The following is a 22,788-nucleotide window of genomic DNA, read 5'->3' as shown; positions in this document are numbered from 1 at the left end:
ACCCTAAAATCTCCTTTAAGGCTGTTTTCAGGGAGGCATCACACAAGCTGAACAGACATTTGGAGTCTCGGCCATATGTAATGACAGATTGGTGGCTTCTCAGGGCTGAGTTTAAAAATGACTGAGAGGTGACATCATTTTGGCAGAAGCATCATTATCCCTGGGAGAGAAAGCTTCCCAATATATACCCACCCTTCAAGTGAGCAAAGCGTGAGTCTCCCCAACTGAGAAGTGAAGCTTAAGCAAATCAGTTTGACCAAAGGATCCTTCTGAAGGCAAGCCGTGTTCTCCTACCTAAGCAGAGAGAGTTAGACAAAAGCAACCTACGATTCGCTGGTCGGTGTAATCCCCGCTGCTGTACGAGGTGGCCAGCGTAGAGGAGCACTTCTCAGCGTACCAAGGGGATAAGCCTTGCTGCGAGGCACTGCTGATGGAGATGGTGTAGATACTGTCCGTGTACCCATCACAGTCACAGTTATCTCCCTGACGCCCCCCATTCCCAGAAGCCCAGACGAAGATAGAGCCCTTTCCTTGTCTCCCCTAAAGGAAAAGCCAAAACATATCACGTCTATTATCATCACTGGGGTCACTGTCACATCCCAATAAAATCCCCAACAAATATATAAATACACGCATGAAGTTCTCAGAAACAGTAATTTGGAGTCTGTTTCCACTCCAGGTCCTCCAGCGTCGATGTTGGAACTCTCACGAGACTGTATGTTATAAGTCACTGAGCTCTGGTGCTGCCAACCCTCCTTCATCTGGGCCCTCTCTGGGATGGCGCTGAGTGAGGACTTTTCTTTCTTTTCTTTATTATGTGGATTCATAATCTGGCCTTCAGCACTAAATTTTTTTCACTGTTCCCTTGGCTTATGTCACTACGCTTGAATCTTTGAACTTCCTCTCTTTCTTTCTGCTTGAATCTTCTGGCTGACTGATAGAATGACAAAATCAGGCATTATTCAGATCTGCTTTGCAGCTGCATTAAAAGGGACTCTTCAATTGAATGGAACTTGTCAAGGCTACCCTTTCTATGATTTTTCAATTTGTGCTCTCCAAAATTTCTACTTTTGTTTCATCCTGTGCCGAACGAGGCCTTAGAATCCTGGCAAGAATGCACTAAACCCCAGCCACAGAGCAACACAACCAAGGCACAAGTATTCATCAGGCACGTGCAGAGAGGGAGGTGGCACGTTGCTATATTTAAGGCTGCATTTTCAGAGTATTTGAAAGAAGTCTGGGTAGTAGTTTACCTCGTGTAGAAATCCAAAAGCAGCAGGAAAATGAGAAAGGACATATCCAGAGTATTTTTGAAAGTAAATACTCTAAGACTAATGAATATCTGTTGAATGTCAGACCCAAATGGGGAAAACTTTCTTAACCCTTAACTTCCATCCCTCTGAAGAACGATTTGGCTCTCTAAATGCACTTCAAACATAAACAATAACAAGAAGTTCACAACCATTTCTTTGCATATAAACTAAGTGTTCTTCCCTTCTCCTCATATTCAAATGGTCAGGTTTCATTTCAAGTGGGTCTGTGTTAAGCATCTCACCTGTTTGACACCGTATTCAAAAGCCTTCTGGGCTAGTCGGCCAGGCCCCTCCACAGTTTTCCCATCATCATTAGGGCCCCAGCTCGCACTGTAAATATCCACATGTCCAGGATTAAATCCAATTGAGCTGGCTTCAATAGCATCCGTCACAATGCCGTCGAGCATTCTTATCCCTGAACAGCAAAACAGACAAATAACGTATGTTGATGTCAGTGTGTACATGTAGAATGCACGATGCTCTTAATATTCATTTTTTTAAAGGACTCCCAAAAGAGTCAAAAGTAGGTAACCAGTGTATGTCCCAAATGACTGTGACCCAGCTGCTAAAAGCACAGCAGGAAGATCAAGTCACCGCCTCCATAAGCTTCCTTATGTGCTGTGCTGTGCTGTGGCCATGGTTGTTGTCGCTTACAAAATGTCTCCCCTCCCTCTGCTGCCCTGATAACCTGAAAATGACAGGATAGCTTTCAGAAAGAGGCATCAAACAGCTCTCTCTCAACATGGCTGCTCGTGACTATACCACGAATGGCTGTGGCCCAGTCAGTGCCTTACAAAGGACTCTGTATGGGAAACCGTGTAACTTGAAAAGATCTACTTACAATAGGAAACTCACAAATAGGGAAAAAACTCTTGTTTCTAAGCACTGATGAAAACTAACCCAGAGGCCATTCTTTTATGTGTTTGCTAAGAAACATTTTCAAGGGACATGCTTCCTTTTCTTCTAAATAATCTCAAGGATGAAATCATTGCCATGGATTTTACTCCTGAGGGGGAATCCGTTTTCATCAGGAGAAGGCAGATGCAGTGACTCTTTATGCTTTCCAACAGGCTGTCACCCATCATCAGACTCATGTATTCAAGAGCCAGGAAGGCAAAAGCAATTTAGACAGATACAGGCAGCTACCTGGTTATTCCTGGCTTCAGGCTAATGATGCAATGGAGTGCACAGCTTTATATTTTCACACTATTATTTATTATGGAGCTTGGGTAAAAAAACATGTAGTTGACATGACTAGTAGAAGTTATATTTATTTTTTTTAATTGTTTAAAATGCATTTGGGAAAAAAAAATCCCAGCTCTGCTATTTACTAGCTCTGTGATCTTGGGCAAGCCACTTAACTTCTATGTGCCTCAGTTTCTTCAGCTGTAAAATGCGGATGATAACAGCTCGTGGGCATTGAGGATATACTATATGCAGCTACCATTGTACAGGCCTTAAACATATGGACTCATTTATCCTTATGACAACCATCTGAGGTGGGTGCTGTAATTCTCCCCATTTCACAGGGAGAGAGACTGCGGCCAGAGAGGGACAGGGACTTGCCCAAGGCCACACAGCTTGCAGCTGGGAAGCTGAGACTTGAATCCCAGAAATCTGGCACTCAAATCCATCCTGTTAACTTCCAGGATGTGGATAATCTCTTGGAAGGTAAATGATGGACATACAGTGGGTGTGTTTTGGTTTCCTTGAGAATCTTGCTTCTGATTCCTCCTCTATAAAATGAAGGGATGAGATGATTCTCCCACAGACTATAGCTACTTAGTTCATCATTACTTAAAAAGTGCATTCTTTTTCTAGGTGATTATGTAATTTGTGCTCCTGCCTCCATTTTCTTTAAATTAACATGGCATTTTGACGATGCTGGTATAAAGGAATCAAGAATGACCCTTAAAATCTAGGAGTGTGGTGTAATAGTGAGAGATGCATTCTATATGCTAGGATGTATATTTATTTGATTTCTGAAACGGAATACAAAGCCAGATTCAGGGTATACTCAGGTAGAACTTAAAGGAGTTTTCCTGTCATTGCCATGTTCTACAGTGAATCTTTTTTGTTGTGGTTTTAGAAAACAAACTAAATGCAAGGTTCATAGTATAACCATGAAAGCCTGAGGCAGGGCTAGTGTGAAGAGGAGCGACAAGTGTTTTATTCTCTGTGAGCCCCTGCAGATCCACTCTGCACCCTGCTTCACGGAAACGTGGATGGCAGCAGTGGGTTCTTTTGTCTTCCCATTGGTTTCAGCCAACTGAAACAGCAGCAGGAGGTTTGGGGGTGAGGGGAGAGTGAGGTACTCATTCCTGGATCCCCCCTGCTTAGAAGCAGCTCCGTTGTTGTACTCAGGGCCACAGCTCCTGTCCAGTGGCTGTCTCATGTGGTCACAGCTTTCTGTCTCCAGTTTCCATGACTACTCCCTCCCCTTGCTCCATTAAGTCTAAAGGTGGTAACATCTGCTTACATCAGTTAGTCCCTTGTTGGTTTCTTTGAACTCTTGTAAATAGTTCCTTTATTAAATTGCCCTGATGGAACTTACCATATGCTTACCTATAAAGACACTGACTGAAACAACCAAAGCTTCTAAATTTTTGCTACCACAGATAACCTTTGGCTTCTTACTATAAGAAGTATGTATTCTTTTTATTGTTTTTAACTGTTCTTTGTTATGAACTAAAGGACTACAGAATTGAGAGGCAGGGAGAATCTTTGCCTAAATTTACCTCCTCCTTCTGTCTCTTAGCAAGCACTCAATAACAAACTCTTCTAAATCAGAACACAGAGAAAATTAGATTTGCTTCAAAAGCTATTCAACCTTTCCTTTTCCCACCCAACAAAGATGTATGGGCTATATTCAGCTATCATTTTCTAAGAATCCAGATCCATTGATTTGCTTGCAAATCACATTCAAGTCGTGTAGCAAATTTTGCATGGAGTTCATTTCTTCCTCTGGTTGTTGAAAAGTCCCCCCACACCACCCCATTTACACCAGGTAGTGCAAGACTCAAATTAAAGTGCAAAACTACAGGAACAACCCTTTGCTTTACCTCCAACTTTGGAATTGTATGCAACTCCGACCCCACACTTGTGATTATTTGCTTGCATGGCAATTTCTCCTGCACATCTGGTCCCATGTCTGAGGATTAGAAAATAGGATTTATAAAACGTAAATGAGGACAAACATTGGTGTTGCGTATGAATCCATGGTACATGGATATGTTAACTTCTTGTCAGGCTTGTTGCTGGTTTTCTTCCCATCGGTATTAGATGAAGTGTAGGTATCAGATGAAGGGAACACATACTGGAGCCCAAGTATATGAGTTCAAGTTCTAGCTTCTGCCACAAACTAGTGATGTGACCTTGGGTAAGTTACTGGTCTTCAAAGAATTGTGGCATCCCATGAAATATTGTATGCAGAACACTTAGGAAAGTGGCTGGTATATAGTAAGAACCCAGGAAGTGTTAGCTATTGATACCATCTCAAAGAAATGGTTTCTGCACCAGAATTTTGGTGTTAAAGTGACTCCTCCCTTCCCCTCACTAGTGAATTCCTTGGATTAGTTTAACCTGTACAAGTCCTAGTAGGATATGTAAAACAGAGCCCCCTCTCAAGCCCTCCTCTCCTCCTCTAACCATATACCAGACTAAAACATCTGAAGGTTTCCTGGTACCAAGAGGATTTTGAAATTTTAACAAGACACTACAGGCTATTTGGGAAACAAGGGTGCTCCTGCAACTCTGACTGGGACCAGAAACCTGAATAAGACTAGTTTTGCAACTAGGGACAATGAGGGTAATTTATGATTTCAGAGTGTTTGGGCAAAAAAAAAAAAAAAAAAAAAAAAAAAAAAAAAAATCCATCGCTAAAACAGACCAAAGTCCACCATTAAAGTATCAATTCTGAAATTCTGGGGATAGTGATTGTCTTTTCCCATCACTTCCCTGACCTCAGGAGGGTCAATAAGTTGAGAGAAACTTTAATGTGAATTTGTTTACTTCATGACTTTATTCCATTGTGGAAGCTCCTGGGAGCAGCATGAAGGCTGTTGGTGCCTTGGAGGAGCCACTGACCAGATATGCTGACATTGAGGAAAAAAGAGGAAGGGTTAGCTCTGAGCAACTCTGTCAGCCAGCTCCCTTTGCACACTGCTGTACTAGACATCAATTAATTTAGCCCAGCATGAAATATAAAAATCCTAAATTGACTGGGTCATTTAAAATAAGCCTGTTTCAATCCCTCGTCTGGGAAGATCCCACATGCCACAGAGCAACTAAGCCCGTGCACCATGACTACTGAGCCTGCGCTCTAGAGCCCATGAGCCACAACTACTGAGTTCACATGCCTAGAGCCTGTGCTCTGCAACAAGAGAAACCACCGCAATGAGGAGCCTGCACCCCGCAACAAAGAGTAGCCCCCACTCGCTGCAACTTGAGAAAGCCCGCACGTAGCAACAAAGATCCAATGCAGCCAAAAATAAATACATTAATTAATTAATTTTAAAAAATTACCATCTCTCAAACCACTAAAAAAAGTTTTTAAAAAATCTAAATATTGATACTTGATTTATTCAATACTTGTATTATGAATTAAAGAAAGAATAATTCCTAAGGAAAAAAATAAAATAAGCCTGTTTCACTTACTTTTTTTTCCCTAAAATACCAAAGATGATTTCCTGTTCTCCTTCCACTAAATGATGTTCCTCCTTTATGTTACTACTGGATAGGAGTCCTAAGTTAGAACAATGTAATTATCTTTAATTCATAGTCTTCCCCAATGTAGCAGACACCCACTTCTTTTTGGTCTTCTAGCATTTCCCCCTTTTGGGAAGTGGCCCTCGCTCACTTCTTGTGATTCTCTATCATGAGGCTTGTCCTCCCAGAGAGCATTTCAAGAATTGATGCAGATTCTGGGGGAAAGAATTATATTCTTTCTCAAGAATCTTCAGCTTTAAGTTCCACGTGAGCCATGTGGATCTTGCTACCAGGCAGGGTTCTATTGAGAATGAAGCTAAGTGGAGGTGAGCAGCACTAGGAGATGGATACAGAGTAATTGGTGTCCTGATGGCATAGTATTTGAGTTTCTGGATCTTACAATGCCTGAAGCTGAACATCTCTTGGGTAAAAATATTTTAATATCTCCATTTTACTTAATCGTTGTGTTAGGATTCTCTCACTTGCAACTGAAGCTCTCCTGACCAACACACCCATTCTCTGAGAAATGCATGCATATTGAACACATAGAAGGCATCTTATGCCTGTGGATTAGCCTTCTTTCCTTTTGTGGAAGGGAAAATTCATTTGCCATCATCGGGGAAATATGCTACCAGAAGTCACCACCACCTGTATTTCCATTTACACAAGATGGAAGACAGCGCCCAAGATAACAAAGTCTCCAGGTAGAGCCTACAGAATCAACCTGTTGGCAAACATCTCCAGCATTGTACCTCTGTCCTAAAAATGATGCAGTATGACACTACCTATTATTTATCTCTCTTTATATAGTGTTTATCTCTCTTTACATAGTACTATTTTCTTAAAAGGTGCAGGATCGTGGTACAAATAGGGGTTGATATCTTTGCCTCCTCTTATCCTCACTTCTCACCTCCACACCTTGAGAAAAAAAGACTTTATTAAAGTGGTTCTATATCATTCTTCCTAGACCTGCAGTTTTCTTTCCTTAAATCAGGCTCTGAGATAAAAGAACACTCTATTATCTTAGAGCAATGGTTATAACTGGCATTTAAACAAATTGATTTTTAAAAACTTATTCCAGAAGATAATTTAAAGATTACTATTGTACTAGTTAAAATATCCTTGCCACACATGTTATAAAATAGAATAATCTGTAATTGGTGTTGAAATACTGATCACAAATTCATGCCAGATTAGTAGTAAGAGTTACCTGCACTTTTAAGATTTTGTTATTTAGTGATTCCTCATTTGATTTGCAGAGGAGAATTCAACTGTAGCTTTTATTAACCTCATTTACATAGTAATAAAGAACAGCAGCAACACAGATAGTTTGGAGAGATAATGCCCTTGGAATTGGGAGATAATAGGTCTCTAACTGTTATAAAGGCCAAGACAAAATGGGGCCATTCATTTTCTAAACCTAAGGGATTTATTTCTGACAATATGCTAGAAGGGTAACTCTACTTTTTATTATACCTTTTGAAAAATGATGGGGATGCTAGCTTTTTGGTTGATAGTCAAGAGGACCCTGAGAGATAGCTGCTTATTGTGTAATTTTCAAATAGCAGATTCTGAATTGGCTTAGAAAATTGTCTCTGCTTCTCCTTTTATCAGATGATACTATTCTTGTCATGCTTTTTTTTCTCAGTGAAAGGAGGTCTACCTTAGTTGCTAAATGAAAAGCCTTGATCATTATCATCATCATAGCACACATTTAACTTTTTCTGTATACAAGGCACTATCCAAGCCAATTACATATATAAACTTATTTAATCCCCCTAAGAACCCAATGAAGTAGGTACTATTATTAACTCTTTAGTAGATGATAAAACTAGTCACAAAGAAGTTAAATAATTTGCTCAAGGTCACTCAACTATTAAGTGGAAGATCTAAGATTTGATCTAAATCTAGCTGCAAAGTCTGTGCTCTCTTGTTTGGCCATGCTACACTAAGTCTATGCTATGTGCAAGATCCACGGTCTGCTATGCTCTGGAAGCTCAGAGTTTTCAGGCACAAAATACATACAATTATGGGTTGCTTCCTTGGGGCCTTTGGAACTCTGAATTGGGGGAAATGTGGCTATTATCAGTACCATAAGTTGAGAGTCCCTTTTTTAGGGGGGAAGGGAAGAGGGACATCTGAATTCCCCTTCTCATGAGTACAAAACTCTAGAGAATGTCATTTCACCCGGTATTCACCTATCATGCATCTACCACACAAGTTATCACCCACTTTGGATCCTGGGCCGGACCCAGTACACACTGCCTAAGAAGGAGGCTGACACCTTCAGCTAACAGTCTCCTCAGCTGTGCCCATGTGGTCGGGAGCAGATTTCCCTCTTAGTCTTGATCAAGGGGATGGAATGAGAGTTGTCATTTTTACTTCATTCTAGGAAGAGTGTCCTTTTCTTCCAAGCACTTATTGCCCAGTTCCTTAGGAAGCTTCTTTTAGGAGGGTAGGGAACAGATACCTTGTCACCATTTTAGGAGACGAAATAAAAAATAGAGGCAGAGTGAGATGAGTGATTTCCTCAAGGTCATCCTCCCTCCTGGTAATTGGCAAAGCCATCACTACCAGGCAGGCTAACATTACAAGGTCATGCTCTAAAAGAACATGTGTTCCTCCTGGTCTTGCACTGCCCTCACTCAGAAATATGGCTGAACGTTTGTCTGGTTGGGGGGGGGGTCCTGCTCTAAGTTCCTGAGATATCCCACTTTCCTCCAAGGGTGCCCTCTCATGGTTCCTTTTGTATTGTTACTGGAATGTTCTAACCTCAAGCGCTGTTTGCTGTTGACCCCTTTAAGAGATAAACCCTAAAAGAAGTAAATGGTACTGAAAGAACCCTCCCCAAGCCTCCCCTTCCCCTCAAGGAAGAAATATACACTCGGACGTTGAGGCCAAGTCCTGGAGCCCCAGCCTCCCTTCCTGGGGTTTGTTGGCCTTCTGGAGGACAATCCAAAGTAACAACTTTAGGTCAACATTACTACACCAGCCACATGGGAATTCTGAGAAAATAAGGGAGAAGGGGAGAGGGAAATTGAGAGCAAGAGAGAGAAAGAACTCTATTGATCCTAATGGTTAATAATCTGAGAGAGGAAGAAAGAAAAGGGAAGCACTTTATGGGGCATCCACAAAGAGCTTTTCACTACTTTTTCTTTCTATCCCCACTTGTAGAGGCACTCATTTTGCCTTGGCTTTCATCTGCTTTGGTGCAAGTTTCTTTTGGGTGGAGCAAATGAAGAGGAAAGTGTGAATGTCTCCTTGAAGTCTGTGAGAGACATCATTATGCACAAAGATGAGTTTTCACATGGGCATTGACACTTGAGGCTGTGTGCCTAGAGGGTGAAGTTCCTCTGGAGCTAAGAAAAAAAAGGTTAAAATGTCTCTTGCCTTTGGGTCTTTATTTGGCCTCGTTTGGTGGGTCTGGCTCTTGGCCTCACTCGTCACCTTGTGGCTGCTATGGAGAATTAATTTAGGAATCAGAACATATCCTTTTTCTCTTCCCTTTAGTTTTAGAATACCCAGCAGAAACTGGAACAAGCTACTAATTAGCCCAATGCCCCAGAGACTGTGTTGGATTTGAGGGCCAAGCCCATGGTATATTTCTCGTCTGGTGCCTTGCCATATTCTTCTGAGGGAACTAGTGAGCATGGTTGTGGCCAACATAGGAAGTCATGAGGATTTGTTACCTTGGTCATCTATATTTCTCTTCATGACTAACATCAAGCATGTTGCTAGTAATAAACGATTCATAGAGGAATTGGGGGCAGGGGGATGGACCCAGATTTTTATTCTTTATGTCTCAAACAATTTTTTTTAAAGCTGTAACTATTCAGTAACATTTGAGGGGAACATTTCATAATGTAAGAAGAAAGTTTAATTGAAATATGGTTCTATAAGCCCAAAGGAATATATAAATAGAAACTTTTGTTTCTGTTTTAAAAGCAACAAAGTATTGTGGTATGGATGGTGTACATGAACATTTTCTGAGAGCTAAAATGTGGATCATATTTATAGTGTAATTTTCTCAAGTAAGATGAAAGCATTTTAAAGCACTTACCCCCACCCCCAAATCCACATTTACTCACTTGTTCTCATTTGTGGGATCATATCGGGGAAATGGATCATGGTCATTATCGTTAAAATCATAGCTAGCCTCTGGATCCTAAAGAGAAAACAAGAATAACACTGTAGCATCATAAAAAAAAAGCAGTACTTTCCAAGTCTTCTATCCCTATCCTATTCCCATCCTGGCTGATAGCTCGAAAGCCTGCATTTTAGAGTTTCTGGCCCAGTTGCTGATCATTTATCATCCCCATAAACCAGGCAGAAGTAATGTACACAGAAAAGTGAGCCATCATGCAATTCTCAGTGAATGTTTCCAAACCTCTCACTCATAGACTCTCATAGGATATTAGAACAGAAGGAGTCAAAGTTTACTTAGTTCAACCACCTCATTTTCCAAACGAGAAAATTGAAGCCCAGAGAATTTGAATGGCTTAATTAAGCTAGAGCACTAGTTAGTGACATTTTGATGCTCATCTTTCTGAAGAATATAAGTGCAAAGAGCTGGCTGTGGGCTGGGGCTCAGGTCTACAGTGATCTCCTTCAGCCTCCTCAGTTAAAATAAACATGTAATTTAATTAAAGAGGCTGTGTTTGAAATTCAAGACAAGCTTCCAGGTCCCACCCTCTTTTGCAATCAGATTGCTAAACTTAAACATCTTCCACGTAGGAATTTTATCACTACTACTGCTACTTCTCTATATTTTCCATATCTTTTAATAATTCCTAATCTTTTTCATCTCTTCTTTTCCTTCCTGTTTCCTTTGCTCTTTAGCTGGGGCAAGTTGGTTGAGTAGAAAGGATGAGAGAAAGACAAGGGGCAATATTCAAGATGAAACACTGATTTAAAGACCTAAAATATAATGGAGAACTTCATAACCAATTAAGTAAATAAGTTTCATTTACTTATTTCCCATTTTTAGTGAACTTTTCTCAGCTTGTCATTTTTGTATTGTGTAGTGCACACTTTGATTTGCATGGAAGGAATCACATTCACATAACTTCACAATGTGAGAAATATTGCCCCATAAGGGGTGTGAGCAGGGAGACTGTGAAAATGGTCTCAGATATTAGGCTTGATTTGATTGCTTTCATGTCCCCAAATACTGAGTGGCATAGAGTTTGAATGGCTTTTAATAATTTAGCTGATGTTAAGTGCCTCCCCCTACCCCAACACACATGCTTTTGTATAATCCTTGGCTCCAGCAAATTCTTTCAATGCCCAGTGATACAAAAAAAAAAAAAAAAAAAAGTTTATGTGCACTGGCAGAAGGGTGAGGGAAGTGGCAAAACCGTGGCCCGTCATTACCAGGGCTGACATCAGAGTAGCCTCCAGCTTGAGGGAAGCAAAGTCCTAACTGTGTGTCAGTGTAGACCACTCCCTAAGTTGCAGCAATGGGAGGGCTTAGACTCACATAGTTGTCATAGATGTCTGTGTGATTCCACTCCAAGCCATCATCCAGTACAGTGATAACAACTCCTTTGCCTGTGATGCCTTTTTGCCAAACAGGTATCACATGGAGGTCCAGCTTGGGCAGGGCTGCAGTCATCCTAGTATCTTGCTGATAAAGAAAGACAAAGAAGCATTGGTAAAACCATGATTTGTTTGCTGCAAAATAAGAACTGAAGCTCCAGTCTGGAGACCCATCTTCTTCCTGGGGTCACTCTATTATTTAGAAGCGGGCAATTAGATGAAATAAAAAACAAAGTTAAGGGTAAGACCAAGTGAATCATCAGAGTGCTGCTCTTTTTCCAGTTGTTCCAATGGAAAATCACTCAAAAGGATGAATCACCCTGTGGCCCTTGTCTTTGAGCTGTGTGGCTTTGAAGAAGTTCATCCCTAAGTTGCTTTCATTTATAATTACATGCTCAAGCTTTTCATCTACCAAAGCTTTATTTGATGTCCCATGTTTCCATCTCCCCCCAAATCCTGAGCCTCCACTGCCACACTGAATGTACTTTATATTGTCTGGTTCACAGCTCTTCATGGATGTTTTTATAAATTTTCTAAAAGAAAAGGCAGAACCTGGAATGCCCAGGAGGCTGTGGTCTTACCAAGACTTGCAATCTAACTGCCTATGTCCAAGTATGAGTGATTTAGGGAGTAAGTATCTGTGAGAGAAGATTTGGGATTTGTTTTCAGATAATTTTTCTGTTAGTTGCTGTATGTGGGACTGTAAGGAAGAAGAGCTGGACAGCAAGGGAACACAGATGCGAGCACATCCCCAAGCATTCAAGAGAGATGCACTAGAAGAATGCCAGCTTTTTAGTGAAGAGGTCAACAAGGAATTTATGAATAACAACAATCAAAAGTATCAGTGAATGCATTGGCCCCTGGCTGATGCTCCTCAGAAAGAGGTGGGGCAAAATAAGAATTTACTAGGCCAACATGAAGCTGAATCACAGGAGGCTGGAACTACACACAGATTGTTGGCCAACGCCAGAGATGAAGGACTCTCTGACAGTCAGAAGAACAATCATAGAGTGTGGTTGTTAAGAATATGGCCTCTGGAGCCATGAATTATGGCCCCTCCACTATAATTACATGATTTTGGCAAGTTATTCAACTTGCCAATGTCTCTGTCTCTTCATCTGATAAATGGGGGTACTTACTATACCTACAACAAAATGTTGTGTGAGAACTAGATGAGTTAACTCATGTCAAACATTTAGAATAGTATTTGACACATAGCAAATGCACCAGTGTTAGCTAGTGAGTCTCTTCTGCTGCAGTGAGTAGGTATCGCCTAGGTTAAGAGAGTTTCAAGAGGAATTGCTCTCCTTTCCCATCCATTATGCAACAAGGATGTCTAAGTGTTAGCTTATGGTTGTCATGAAAATTCATCTTTTATAATATTCTCAACAATAAACACTTCTATTAACATGTATTACTACGATAGAGGCTTAACATTAAAACAGAGGAGAGCGCTCTGCAGGCAAGCAGGAACACTTACAGTTTCTCCACTAGGTGCCTACATTCCAACAAGGATTTGATAACTATCTTAAAGGTAGAACTGGTTCACAAGTCTAGACATCTGCAGATAGATGCCTTTTGTCTTTCCTTGTGTTCCTTCCTTTAGCCTAGTTCAGAAATTCTCACCTGTAAGCATGTACAAATTGCCTCTCAGGGCTATATATACTGAATCATGTTCACTGTACTCTTTGGGTGATTTAAAGTGTTCTCAAGAGTAACTTTGATCAAATATGTTTTTTTGCCATGAGTACTGTTTTGGAACCTCTAACTTGCAAGACATGATTCTTCTGTACTTATTCCAGATAAACTTAAGAAGACAAAAGGCAACAACGCTTCCTCTCATAGTAGCTAAAGATCTGTGTTTCAGACATCCTCACATAGTAAAACAGAAGATCCAGATCATGGAAGGTCCCATCAACCCTAATCTCTAGGTAATACAGCCCTCTGCTGAATTATCTATCATTAAAAAAATCTATCGTGCAGATATAACAAATAACCCAGGTCCTACACAGTCCTCCTGTAGGTACTTACCAAGTACCACTGCTGATTCCACATCGGATCATTGAAGAGATCTAGTGCTGAGTCTCTTAGAACTGAACGTTTACTTCTCTCTTTTTCATACTGTTGTTCAGCCCATAGCACCTACAAGGAGTTTTAGAGCAAAAAAATCAACAAATAGGCCACCTCTGGTGTAATCATCTTCCCTCTAACTAGCTCTAGTACTCTCTCCATCAGAGTTCAGGCAGCTCCACAGTGTTTTCATTTGACTTTAGATCAAACTGGCAGCTCAGTGAGAAGAAGGGATTGCCCACTGGGGAGATGAACATTTCCTCTATTACAGTAAAATGTACCTTTAGGGGGAGGAGAAGCAGTCAGTGAAGTGATGATTCCCTCAGATTATTTACACTGTGATTACAGTGGAAGTAAAAGTTCAGCCTGCTTTCATCAGCAAATGGACCATATTACTCACTTTTATATTGAGGTTCCAGGGTTCTGTGGCAGAAAATTTGTGCATTTTCGTGGAATGAGTCAACAAGCTAAGAGATCCCAGAGACTGCTGTTATGTTGCTCTTACAGCTTAATTTCTCTTTCTTTATATACAAAAATAGAAATTGCAAATGTGACAAGGAAAGGCGCTACATCTTTGCAGATTTGAAATTCTGCCTCCTCTATTCTTCAACCTTCTGCTTAAGTGTATTTAATATGAGAAACAGATCCAGGGTGACGAATGAGCACTACTGACCATGCACACTTACCATTGATTTAGTTTCATGTATTATGCAAAGGCACCTGACAATACAAAAATTACCTTCCCCACATTTAGAGCATAATCCTGTTATACTTGAGGCCCTGAGTGGGTGAGGGGCTGCCTTGTGGTTATATTCATTATGAGATAATACCATGCTCTAATTTTGCTGAGCAACAAGACTCTTTCCTACCCAAAACATATCCTCTCTTCTGTACACATGGTGATAGTCCATGGTGTGATAGGATATTGTTAATGTGAGAATACTAATGAGTCAGATCCAAAAATAAAAACTGAAAGATAATTTGCAACTAAAGGATAAAACCATCCACTAAGACTGTCCTGAATTTCCAATTAGAAAATATACTGCAAACCTATTATAAACATTGGGAGCGACTTGAGAGTTGGAAATCAGAACATATATAATTTATTTTTAAAGTGCCTGTATTTTCAAGCTTAAGTGTTTTGGCTTAAAATACCTCAGTGCTTGGAATATACTGCCAGTCTTCTGAGTTGGTCTTTGGGAACTGGCTGCTAGGGAACAAGTACTAATCTTTGAGAGAGTCACTTACAGTTGGAAATTTCATTAACAGACTTATAAAGATAGCTTACTGCTGCATTTCAGAGTGCTAATTTGAAAGAATATCATCCCTACCAAAAAAAAAGGAGCAATAAAATGAAAATCAAAAGCAATTTTTAAAAAATGGAATATAAGAGGAGGCACTCTGTCATCTGATCAGATAAACATCCAATTGTTGGAAACAGTGTTATGATTAATGTCATTAACTCCAAATGCCATATTAATCTCTGTAAGAGCAGACCAAGTGGAACAGAGCAAATTAATGGTGTCCTTCTATTATGTATATAATAAGTATCATGTACTTAATTGTAAATAATCCTTTTGATTTGAAAAGGGAATTAAAAATCATCTAGTCTAACCTCCTACTGCAAGCTTCAGTGTGTTCTAGGGTTTTTCCTGAACTAAAGTTATTCTGGGTATAACTTTTCATAGGATTATATAGACTCCTTTTTTATGAAGTTATGCTGAAGAGTAAATTCTTAGCTCTTCTTCCTTATGCTTTGAGATTTCTCCCCCAAATCAATTATTAAGGAAATATCTAAAGAATAGAACTGGGCCATCTGTTCATTTTAATGAGATACTTGAGTAATAGTAACAGTTAGGTCTGCTCCACTCTATCCAATTTCCTCCTATTAAGATGAGAAGGAAGGTCAGTTTGACTTTCTTGTGCATTAATGTCAGGCATGTATTTAGACAGACAAGCAAATCTCTCTCTTGTTTTGCCCAAGGACTAAGCCTAGCCAGAGTGCTAGAAGTTGCCCTACTTTCAAAGCCCACATACAATTAGCCATCTGCCTTGGGACAGCAAAGAGAAGATTTCACTGGGCAAGAAACATTTAAAGTAACGTTCAGGGCCTCTGATTAGGTCTCTCACTTCTAGCCATTAACTTGGGTAAAAGCCAGCAATGGTTGTTTGTGAGCTGTGGTGTTGCTGTCTGTGGTCCTGATACAGCATTCTTGGTCTGGGTTTGGTTGCTTCTTTCATGTTTGAACACTGGTAACCCAGGCCCAGTCATTTCCTACTCTCTTAATTTGTCTTCCTTTTCTTCTTCTTTTTTAAATTCTATCAGTTGCATAACAAATAAAATAGCAAATTATTTTACAGGGTTCACGAATTCCTGTACTTTAAACAGCTCTGGCACCTTTCTGTCACTCATATTTTCTTTATGGGAAGTTGAAAGTATGTGTTTTATCTCTCACAAAGCTTCCAGAATTCTTTAGAATGGACTAGACAACAGAAATCATGTACACAGATATCAGGCCAGCCAGGATAAGTTTTCACCAGTATGACACATTCTTGAGAAAAGGCAACATTGTGTGTGCAGATTCCAATACTTCAAATTTCTATTTCATCTCAACATTCTATTGGTGTGTTTGCTGACCTTGAAAACAGACTTCAAAGTCAAAAGGTACATTAGATATACATGAAATTGACTCCACACTTTACCTATATTCATTCTAGACATTTCCTGCTGTTGCCTAATCATTGAATATGTATACAAACCAGGATAAAAAGAGATCAAATGCTTTGGATCAGACTATACAATACTTATAGAAACATTTGCCTCATGAAGACATGGATTTAAAGCTCCTTCAAAAGCACTAGTTCCCTACATAACCAAACCAGACAGAATGGCAGAATGTTTTTTCAGTTACACTGAAATGTTATTAAGAACAGGGTTTATGTATTATATTTCTTTGGCATCATCACATCGGATATCAAAGTGCTTGGTACATAATAGGCCTATAATAAAAGTTTGTTGATTGATTGCATTGTCAGACAGTTCATCAGTGCTGCCACTTGATTCTCAATATTCATTTTCATGCTCTTAGACTGGATTTGTGAGCTAGTGTTTATATGTATAGTGTGTGTATATATATACTTTATATATATTTATACATATAAAATTTAGTCAACCAATTCAATCTGATCCAGTTATTATTATGTGCAATTATAACCCTATGGAAATAATAAGAAACACTACAGATTTTGTGAACACAATAAAAAAAATCATATTTGCTTTTGCTCTTGTTAGCAATCACAAAGAAGGCAGATAAGTCAGGTTACTGGTTTGAAGACAAATGCACAACACTTACACGATCATCATCAGATAATCTCTTAGTGATATGAAGGGCACTCCTTCGAGACCTCCGAGGATGGTTTTTATGTTTGAATAAGTAGTGATTTTCAAGTGACCCAATCTATAAAAGAAAAAATTAAAATAAAAATCCTCTTTCCAAAATAAGTATCTATAGGTTAGGTTGAAACACAGCTAACTTGGAGACAGGCAGCTTTTGTTAAATCCATTTCTTGTACTGAAGTTAACTTTTTTCTTCATGAGGAAGACACGGATAAAAGCCTTCCCTCTCAGTGTGTTGAGTGAGATGAGCTTCATGATATTATCACTTGGGCTCACAGCATACTTGGGAGCTGATGTGCTTCTGTCCCACATATTTCAGAGGAACTACATTTGCTTTTCTAGGTGCTATTATTGTGTAGATAGACATTTCTTAAAAAATATTCATTTTGTCAAATTTATTCTGTCAGAGAACAATAATTTGTGGAAGGCAGGCAAACCCTTTGGTATGATATATAGGCAGTGCCACATTCAGCTAGAATAATTTGTTGTTATTATGAAATATAGCCATTGAATCCATAGTGATAATTATTATAAGCTACTAGTAGTGACCATCTGACTTTCCAATAGTTCAAGGCTTTGAGGAAGAAGCCAGCATGCCACATTTAGGACAGGTGTTCCACCTGGGAGTGTGTAAACTTCTCTGGGTGACTATCAATGCATTTGGTCCATTTAGAACTAAGTTCATTATTCTTTTTTTTTTTTTTTTTTTTCTTTTTGCGGTATGCGGGCTTCTCACTGTTGTGGCCTCTCCCGTTGCGGAGCACAGGCTCCGGACGCGCAGGCCCAGCGGCCATGGCTCACGGGCCCAGCCGCTCCGCGGCATATGGGATCCTCCCAGACCGGGGCACGAACCCGCATCCCCTGCATCGGCAGGCGGACTCTCAACCACTGCGCCACCAGGGAGGCCCCTCATTATTCTTTTAAGCTAGTTTCCCTTTATTCAAAATGGTACTTAATTTGAACCTACCAAATGCTGTAGATGCCCTGTATGTTTTTAAACTGAGACAAACAATTGACAATGGGTTATTTCAGAAGAACTACATTCTTTAAATTGGTGTTTCTTATCACCTAGAGAATTTTTTAATAGAGATGCTTAGGCCCTGCTGCAAGCCTGAACCTCAGGGGCTGAATCTGCTATAAGCTTTACATGGAGTTGGGGAGAGAGAATATTAGCCATAAGAAAAGATCACCAGTGCTTAGCTCTGTTTCTTCTATCAACTGGTTTTGCTTCTTGTCACCCCTGCCCCCAATCCTAGCTTTTGAGGCCTTAAGGAGCTCAAGATAGTGATGCTAAGTTAAGTGTAAACGAAGGAAGAAATAAGCAGAGCCAGGAAAACACTATCAGTCTTTTACAAAGAATTATTATTTTAAAAACATTTATTAGTAATGCCATTTAACTGGAAATATGCATATGCAAATCACATGCAAGTATAGATAGGTTTTCCCACTATTTCTAAAGACTCTTGTGACTATGCCACCCCTTCCTCGAAGATCCTACCAAGAGTACTGATTTATTGTTATTTATTTATTTATTGAGACTTGTGATTTTGAAAGACAGTCCACATAATGAATGGTCCAGGTTTGGCTGTATGTCTGGGGCTAATAAGGTGAGAAAATGAAGAGGGAGTTATTTTTTGCTCTCTCCTCCAATCTCCTTTCACACAATTACCAATGCTATTTAGCTGCCCAAAAGATTAAGTTCCCAGTTTTTTTTTTCCCTTATAGGACACACAAGATTTCCATGATGCCCACAGTACCCACCCATACAGTTCCACCCACTACTCACTCTCTTTTTAGATCCCAACAATGCCTTGCAGTTTCCAGACTTATAAGTCACTTTCTTTTTATCTCCCTGTTTTCCCACAAGTTGTTTTCTATGCCTGGAGTGCCTTCTCCAATGTCATCATGTTCTCCAGGGCAAGCTTTGATTCTTCTTCCTAAACCTGTGCAAGTGTTTCCTCCTTGGGCTGTCTTCTTTCACCTCTCCCCAATTCCCTTCCATCCTCAATCCTTCAATCAATAAGTATTGAGACTCCAGGAACAGCTTCTTTTGCTATACCAATTGCTTGCAACTGCAGTCATTTGTTTCTAAACCAGTCTCTAGACTCTTGATTCCTTGAAAGTTTATTTTCCTCCTATTATTCCTCAGCCCCTAACACGGAGCCTAGCAAACAACAAGGACTGGGCAAAAGCAAAAGTATGGGTCTGCTACTGGGACACGGAGAAGAGAATTCAATATGTGTATTGACTTCCCTGCTGGGGATTTCAGACAGTTTGGCTCATGAAGTTGGAGAATGAAGCCTCTGGCAAGGAAAGGCACATTTCCCAGTGGATCTGGATCTATGGAATTGCCAACGCCCACACCCCATTACTCATCCATGACTTCAGCTGCATCTCTACCACCACCTCTAGAAAAAACGCGCCAAAATGTTTTACAACTCCTTCCTCCCTCCCACCCCCCGTTTCCATGCACAGCAATTTATAAGGCAAGGAATGAGGGCTTGATTCTGAGCCAAGGGAAAGGAAAGCTCAGATTAGAACTCACACCCCCTGCGGTGCACAGCTAACAAGCCCCCTACATAATGCCTTAACGCTCCCCCACCCCCAGCTGTCTATTAACCCAGGCCTTGCTTGGACAGGCAACAGTTTTTTTCACAAGATGAAACCCCTGGAAAGCTAATACGCATTTGGCTGGGGAACAAGAAAGAAAGCTATCCTTTCCCCAGTCACTTTGGCAGCTTGACCCTTCAGGGGAACTGACCGAGCAAAGTTGTGAAGCTCGGACTTTGCAAGTTTCCATTGAGAATCCAGAGCTCGCGGTAGAGGCCCGGAGAGTTGGTCCCATGTCTTTCACCCACCTCATCTGCCACTCCATAGCCCCCGAGCCCCCGGGTCGGGAGGCCCGGCCACTGACACTCTCCCAATGCCCTGGGCGTATCCTCGAAGGCTGCCGGCGAACATCTCCAAGCCTGCTTGGCCCCTTGCAGCAGGACTTGGATCTGATGCTGCCATATTGAAAAGAATGAAACAGCCAGCTCCTGACGCAGACCCGCTGAGTCTCAGGGGACAGAGCGCACTGCCTCTCCTCTGGGCACTGGTTGGTAAGAGCCTGCGTGCATCTCAAGTTCCGTGAACAAGCGTGGAGGGATTTTTCTTCCACACCGCGCGGGAACGGATTTCAATTCCAGAGCGGACAGCAGCAAGACTAAGCTGTACCCAGCTGCAGCGGCTTGGTTCTGCCTGGCTGCGCCCAGCCCAAACAATAAATAAGGCAAGCCTTCTCCAAGCGCGCCAGGGCCGAGCTGGAGGAGCTCCTGCTCTTTGCCACTGTGCTCAGGAGAGTGCAACCTGGGACTCCCACATGGGAGATTACGCTCCAGTCCCGCCAGTCCCCTCGAGCCCCAGAAAGTTTTTTGAAAGTGCAAACTCTTACCTGACCTAAAAGGTCATAGCCCAGCTCCTCGGCTATCGCTGAGGCTGCCTCCGGTCCCCCGGGGATCTCCGCCGCCCATTCATTCACAAACTGCCTCTTCGCTTTTACATTATTCAATGCACACCAAGCGCAAAAGAGAGCGAAAGCAGTACACTGCAGAGTCCAGGCTCTTGGCTCCATGGCTCTCCCACTCGCTCGCACACGAGTGGGAAGGAGAGCGGGGATGAGAAGCAAGATAGAAAAGCCAGAAAGGATCGACCCTTCCACCCTCCGGCTCTGGACCACTTCTCGCTCCCGGTTGTTCTGCGACAAGACAGAGACGCGCAGGAGAGGCAGGGCGGCGGCGAGCGCTCAGTGCAGCGCTTCGGTCTCCCGGTCTCCCGGTCTCCCGGCAGAGTGGAGCCCCAGCCCTTCCGAGTCGGAATGGAAATCAGTGTTTACACGTCAAATCTACGAAAGCCATCTCTTGACGTCAGATCTACCTGGACTAAGATCTGGATGGTATTCCCAGCGGGATGGAGAAGCGGCTAAAATAAGCAACAGAGAAGAAAAGGAAGGAAACGTTTGCTCCTATCGGTTAAGTCTGCGCCCGTTCTGATTGTAAATTCTGTAGCCGTGAGAAACACCTTCACTTCTCAAAGAGAAGTGCCCCATTTGAATATAACTACCAGGAATCAAAGATCTGGAGTGTAGCACACTTTTCTTGCCTTCTGTCCGTTTTCTTTATCTTTACTTGATTATCTTGTGTAAGAGGAGAAGGGAGGGAGGAGGATTCTTATAAGGGCCCTGTGGATATCGGCACCTGCTATGAAGAACAGGGCTTTTCAGTCTTTCAAATCGGACGGAGGCTGGGAGGGCAGAGAGAAGAAGGGAAGCTTCTACTGCCCGGATTCTAACCTAAATCGCCTGGGATAAACGAGCACTTCTGGAAGACAATGCTAAAGCAATACTTTTTAAAAGGTATTTTTAACCGTTCAAACCACCTTAGTTAACAAGTTTACATCCTTCTCTCCTCTGTTTCTCAACCTCAGTAAAACAATATCTAAAATTCTATCCCAGATATTGCAGGACCCACTACCACCCACTTTACAGTCCTTATCAGAAAAAAATGATTAATCTCGTGATTTTAAAATTTTATTTTTATTCACATGATTTTTAAAAACAGAAAATTATTTCCTTTCTTTATAAACAAGGGAGTGTAGGGACCCAAGTGCTGTTGTGTTGCCTCAGGGAGAGAAGGAGCAGGTTTCATTAACTCTGAACTTTCCATTCTGCCTTCAGTAGAACTCTTCACTTTGGTGTTGAACGGAAGCTATGCCATTACTTTTCCATAAAATGCACAATTTCTTTTTGTGGAAGGGTGTTTTCCCGTGGAAAGAGAATAAGCAGACGTCTAAATGGTTCTCCCCGCCACCCACCCCTCCCCCCCCCATCCCAGAACAGGGAAATGGGTACAGTGCACTGTGGCTGAACCTATTCTGATCCTGAGGGGTTGAACCTGGAGGGAAATGCCAGGATCTCCATTCAGCACCGAGGAATGGACAGCGCCACAAGCGCTGGCTGCTGGAGCTGCTCTTCCGAGCTCCAAAAACTGTCGTCTTCCCGCAACCTCCTAGAGCCAAACTGTTTCTCTTTTGACTGGTGCCTTTCCTCTCTTTAAAATGGAAAAATAAGAAATTGACCTCAAGGGAGAAGGACGGTTAGGTAATGATCGTGACTACTTGCGTCGGAGTTCGCGGGAACGCGACGGTCTCAGCCCAAAAGTAAAATTGCAGGGGATTCAAAGTCTTGCCTGCGAAAGGTCTTTTTCTTTTCTTAAGCTCCCAGCCGCCGGGGGGCGCAGCCTATTCTAAAAGAAGAAAAGAGATAAGAGTGGAAGAAAGCATATGAGCTTGTGGAGAAAGGAAGCAAGAGATAACTCTTTACCGGAAGCAAATGAGATGGAGGCTTGGTGGAGGATAAGGCTGAGAAATGCATTTGCCTCCATGTTTGCAGAAATGTGGAGTAGATTGATAATTTCTTTAAAAATAAAGCTTCTTAACAAAAACAAATTCCAACGTTAATAAGCCATGTGATGCAGTTAAGTCTATTACTCTAATGTAACTCTCACATGAGGTGCTGTAGAATGGGCTCAGACTGATAGTTCTTCTGTCAGCTCTGTAAATTCACATGTGTGAATGTTGGCGGCTGGGTGAACTGTCTTCTTTTCTCTTCGTGCCTCAGCCTGAGTTGTGGCCTCAAGCTCTCTAGGATGTTTCATTCTCACAACAGACAGATGCTAACTGTGTGCTAGCAAAGCAAAAGAAACTTGTGGCAAATATTTAATAATG

At 41.4% G+C, this 22,788-nt stretch overlaps 1 protein-coding gene across 1 annotated transcript in view; it reads right to left on the bottom strand.

The window, feature by feature from the left end:
• The window catches only part of PCSK1 (proprotein convertase subtilisin/kexin type 1), a 42,298-nt gene extending 20,764 nt beyond the window's left edge, over positions 1-21,534 (bottom strand). Inside the window, exons 1-8 of the mRNA XM_082620305.1 lie at positions 20,459-21,534; positions 16,982-17,086; positions 13,590-13,700; positions 11,500-11,646; positions 10,109-10,185; positions 4,376-4,464; positions 1,556-1,728; positions 328-540 (exon numbers count right to left, since the gene is read on the bottom strand). Coding sequence (XP_082476431.1) covers positions 328-540; positions 1,556-1,728; positions 4,376-4,464; positions 10,109-10,185; positions 11,500-11,646; positions 13,590-13,700; positions 16,982-17,086; positions 20,459-20,638 — 1,095 coding nt within the window. The 5' untranslated portion in view covers positions 20,639-21,534. The remainder of the gene's footprint in view (positions 1-327; positions 541-1,555; positions 1,729-4,375; positions 4,465-10,108; positions 10,186-11,499; positions 11,647-13,589; positions 13,701-16,981; positions 17,087-20,458) is intronic.
• Positions 21,535-22,788: the final 1,254 nt, after the last annotated feature.

Source organism: Mesoplodon mirus (genome assembly GCF_964341445.2).
Source record: "Mesoplodon mirus genome assembly, chromosome: 5".
Classification (NCBI taxonomy): Eukaryota; Metazoa; Chordata; class Mammalia; order Artiodactyla; family Ziphiidae; genus Mesoplodon; species Mesoplodon mirus.
This window is presented reverse-complemented; position numbering and strand designations above follow the sequence as displayed.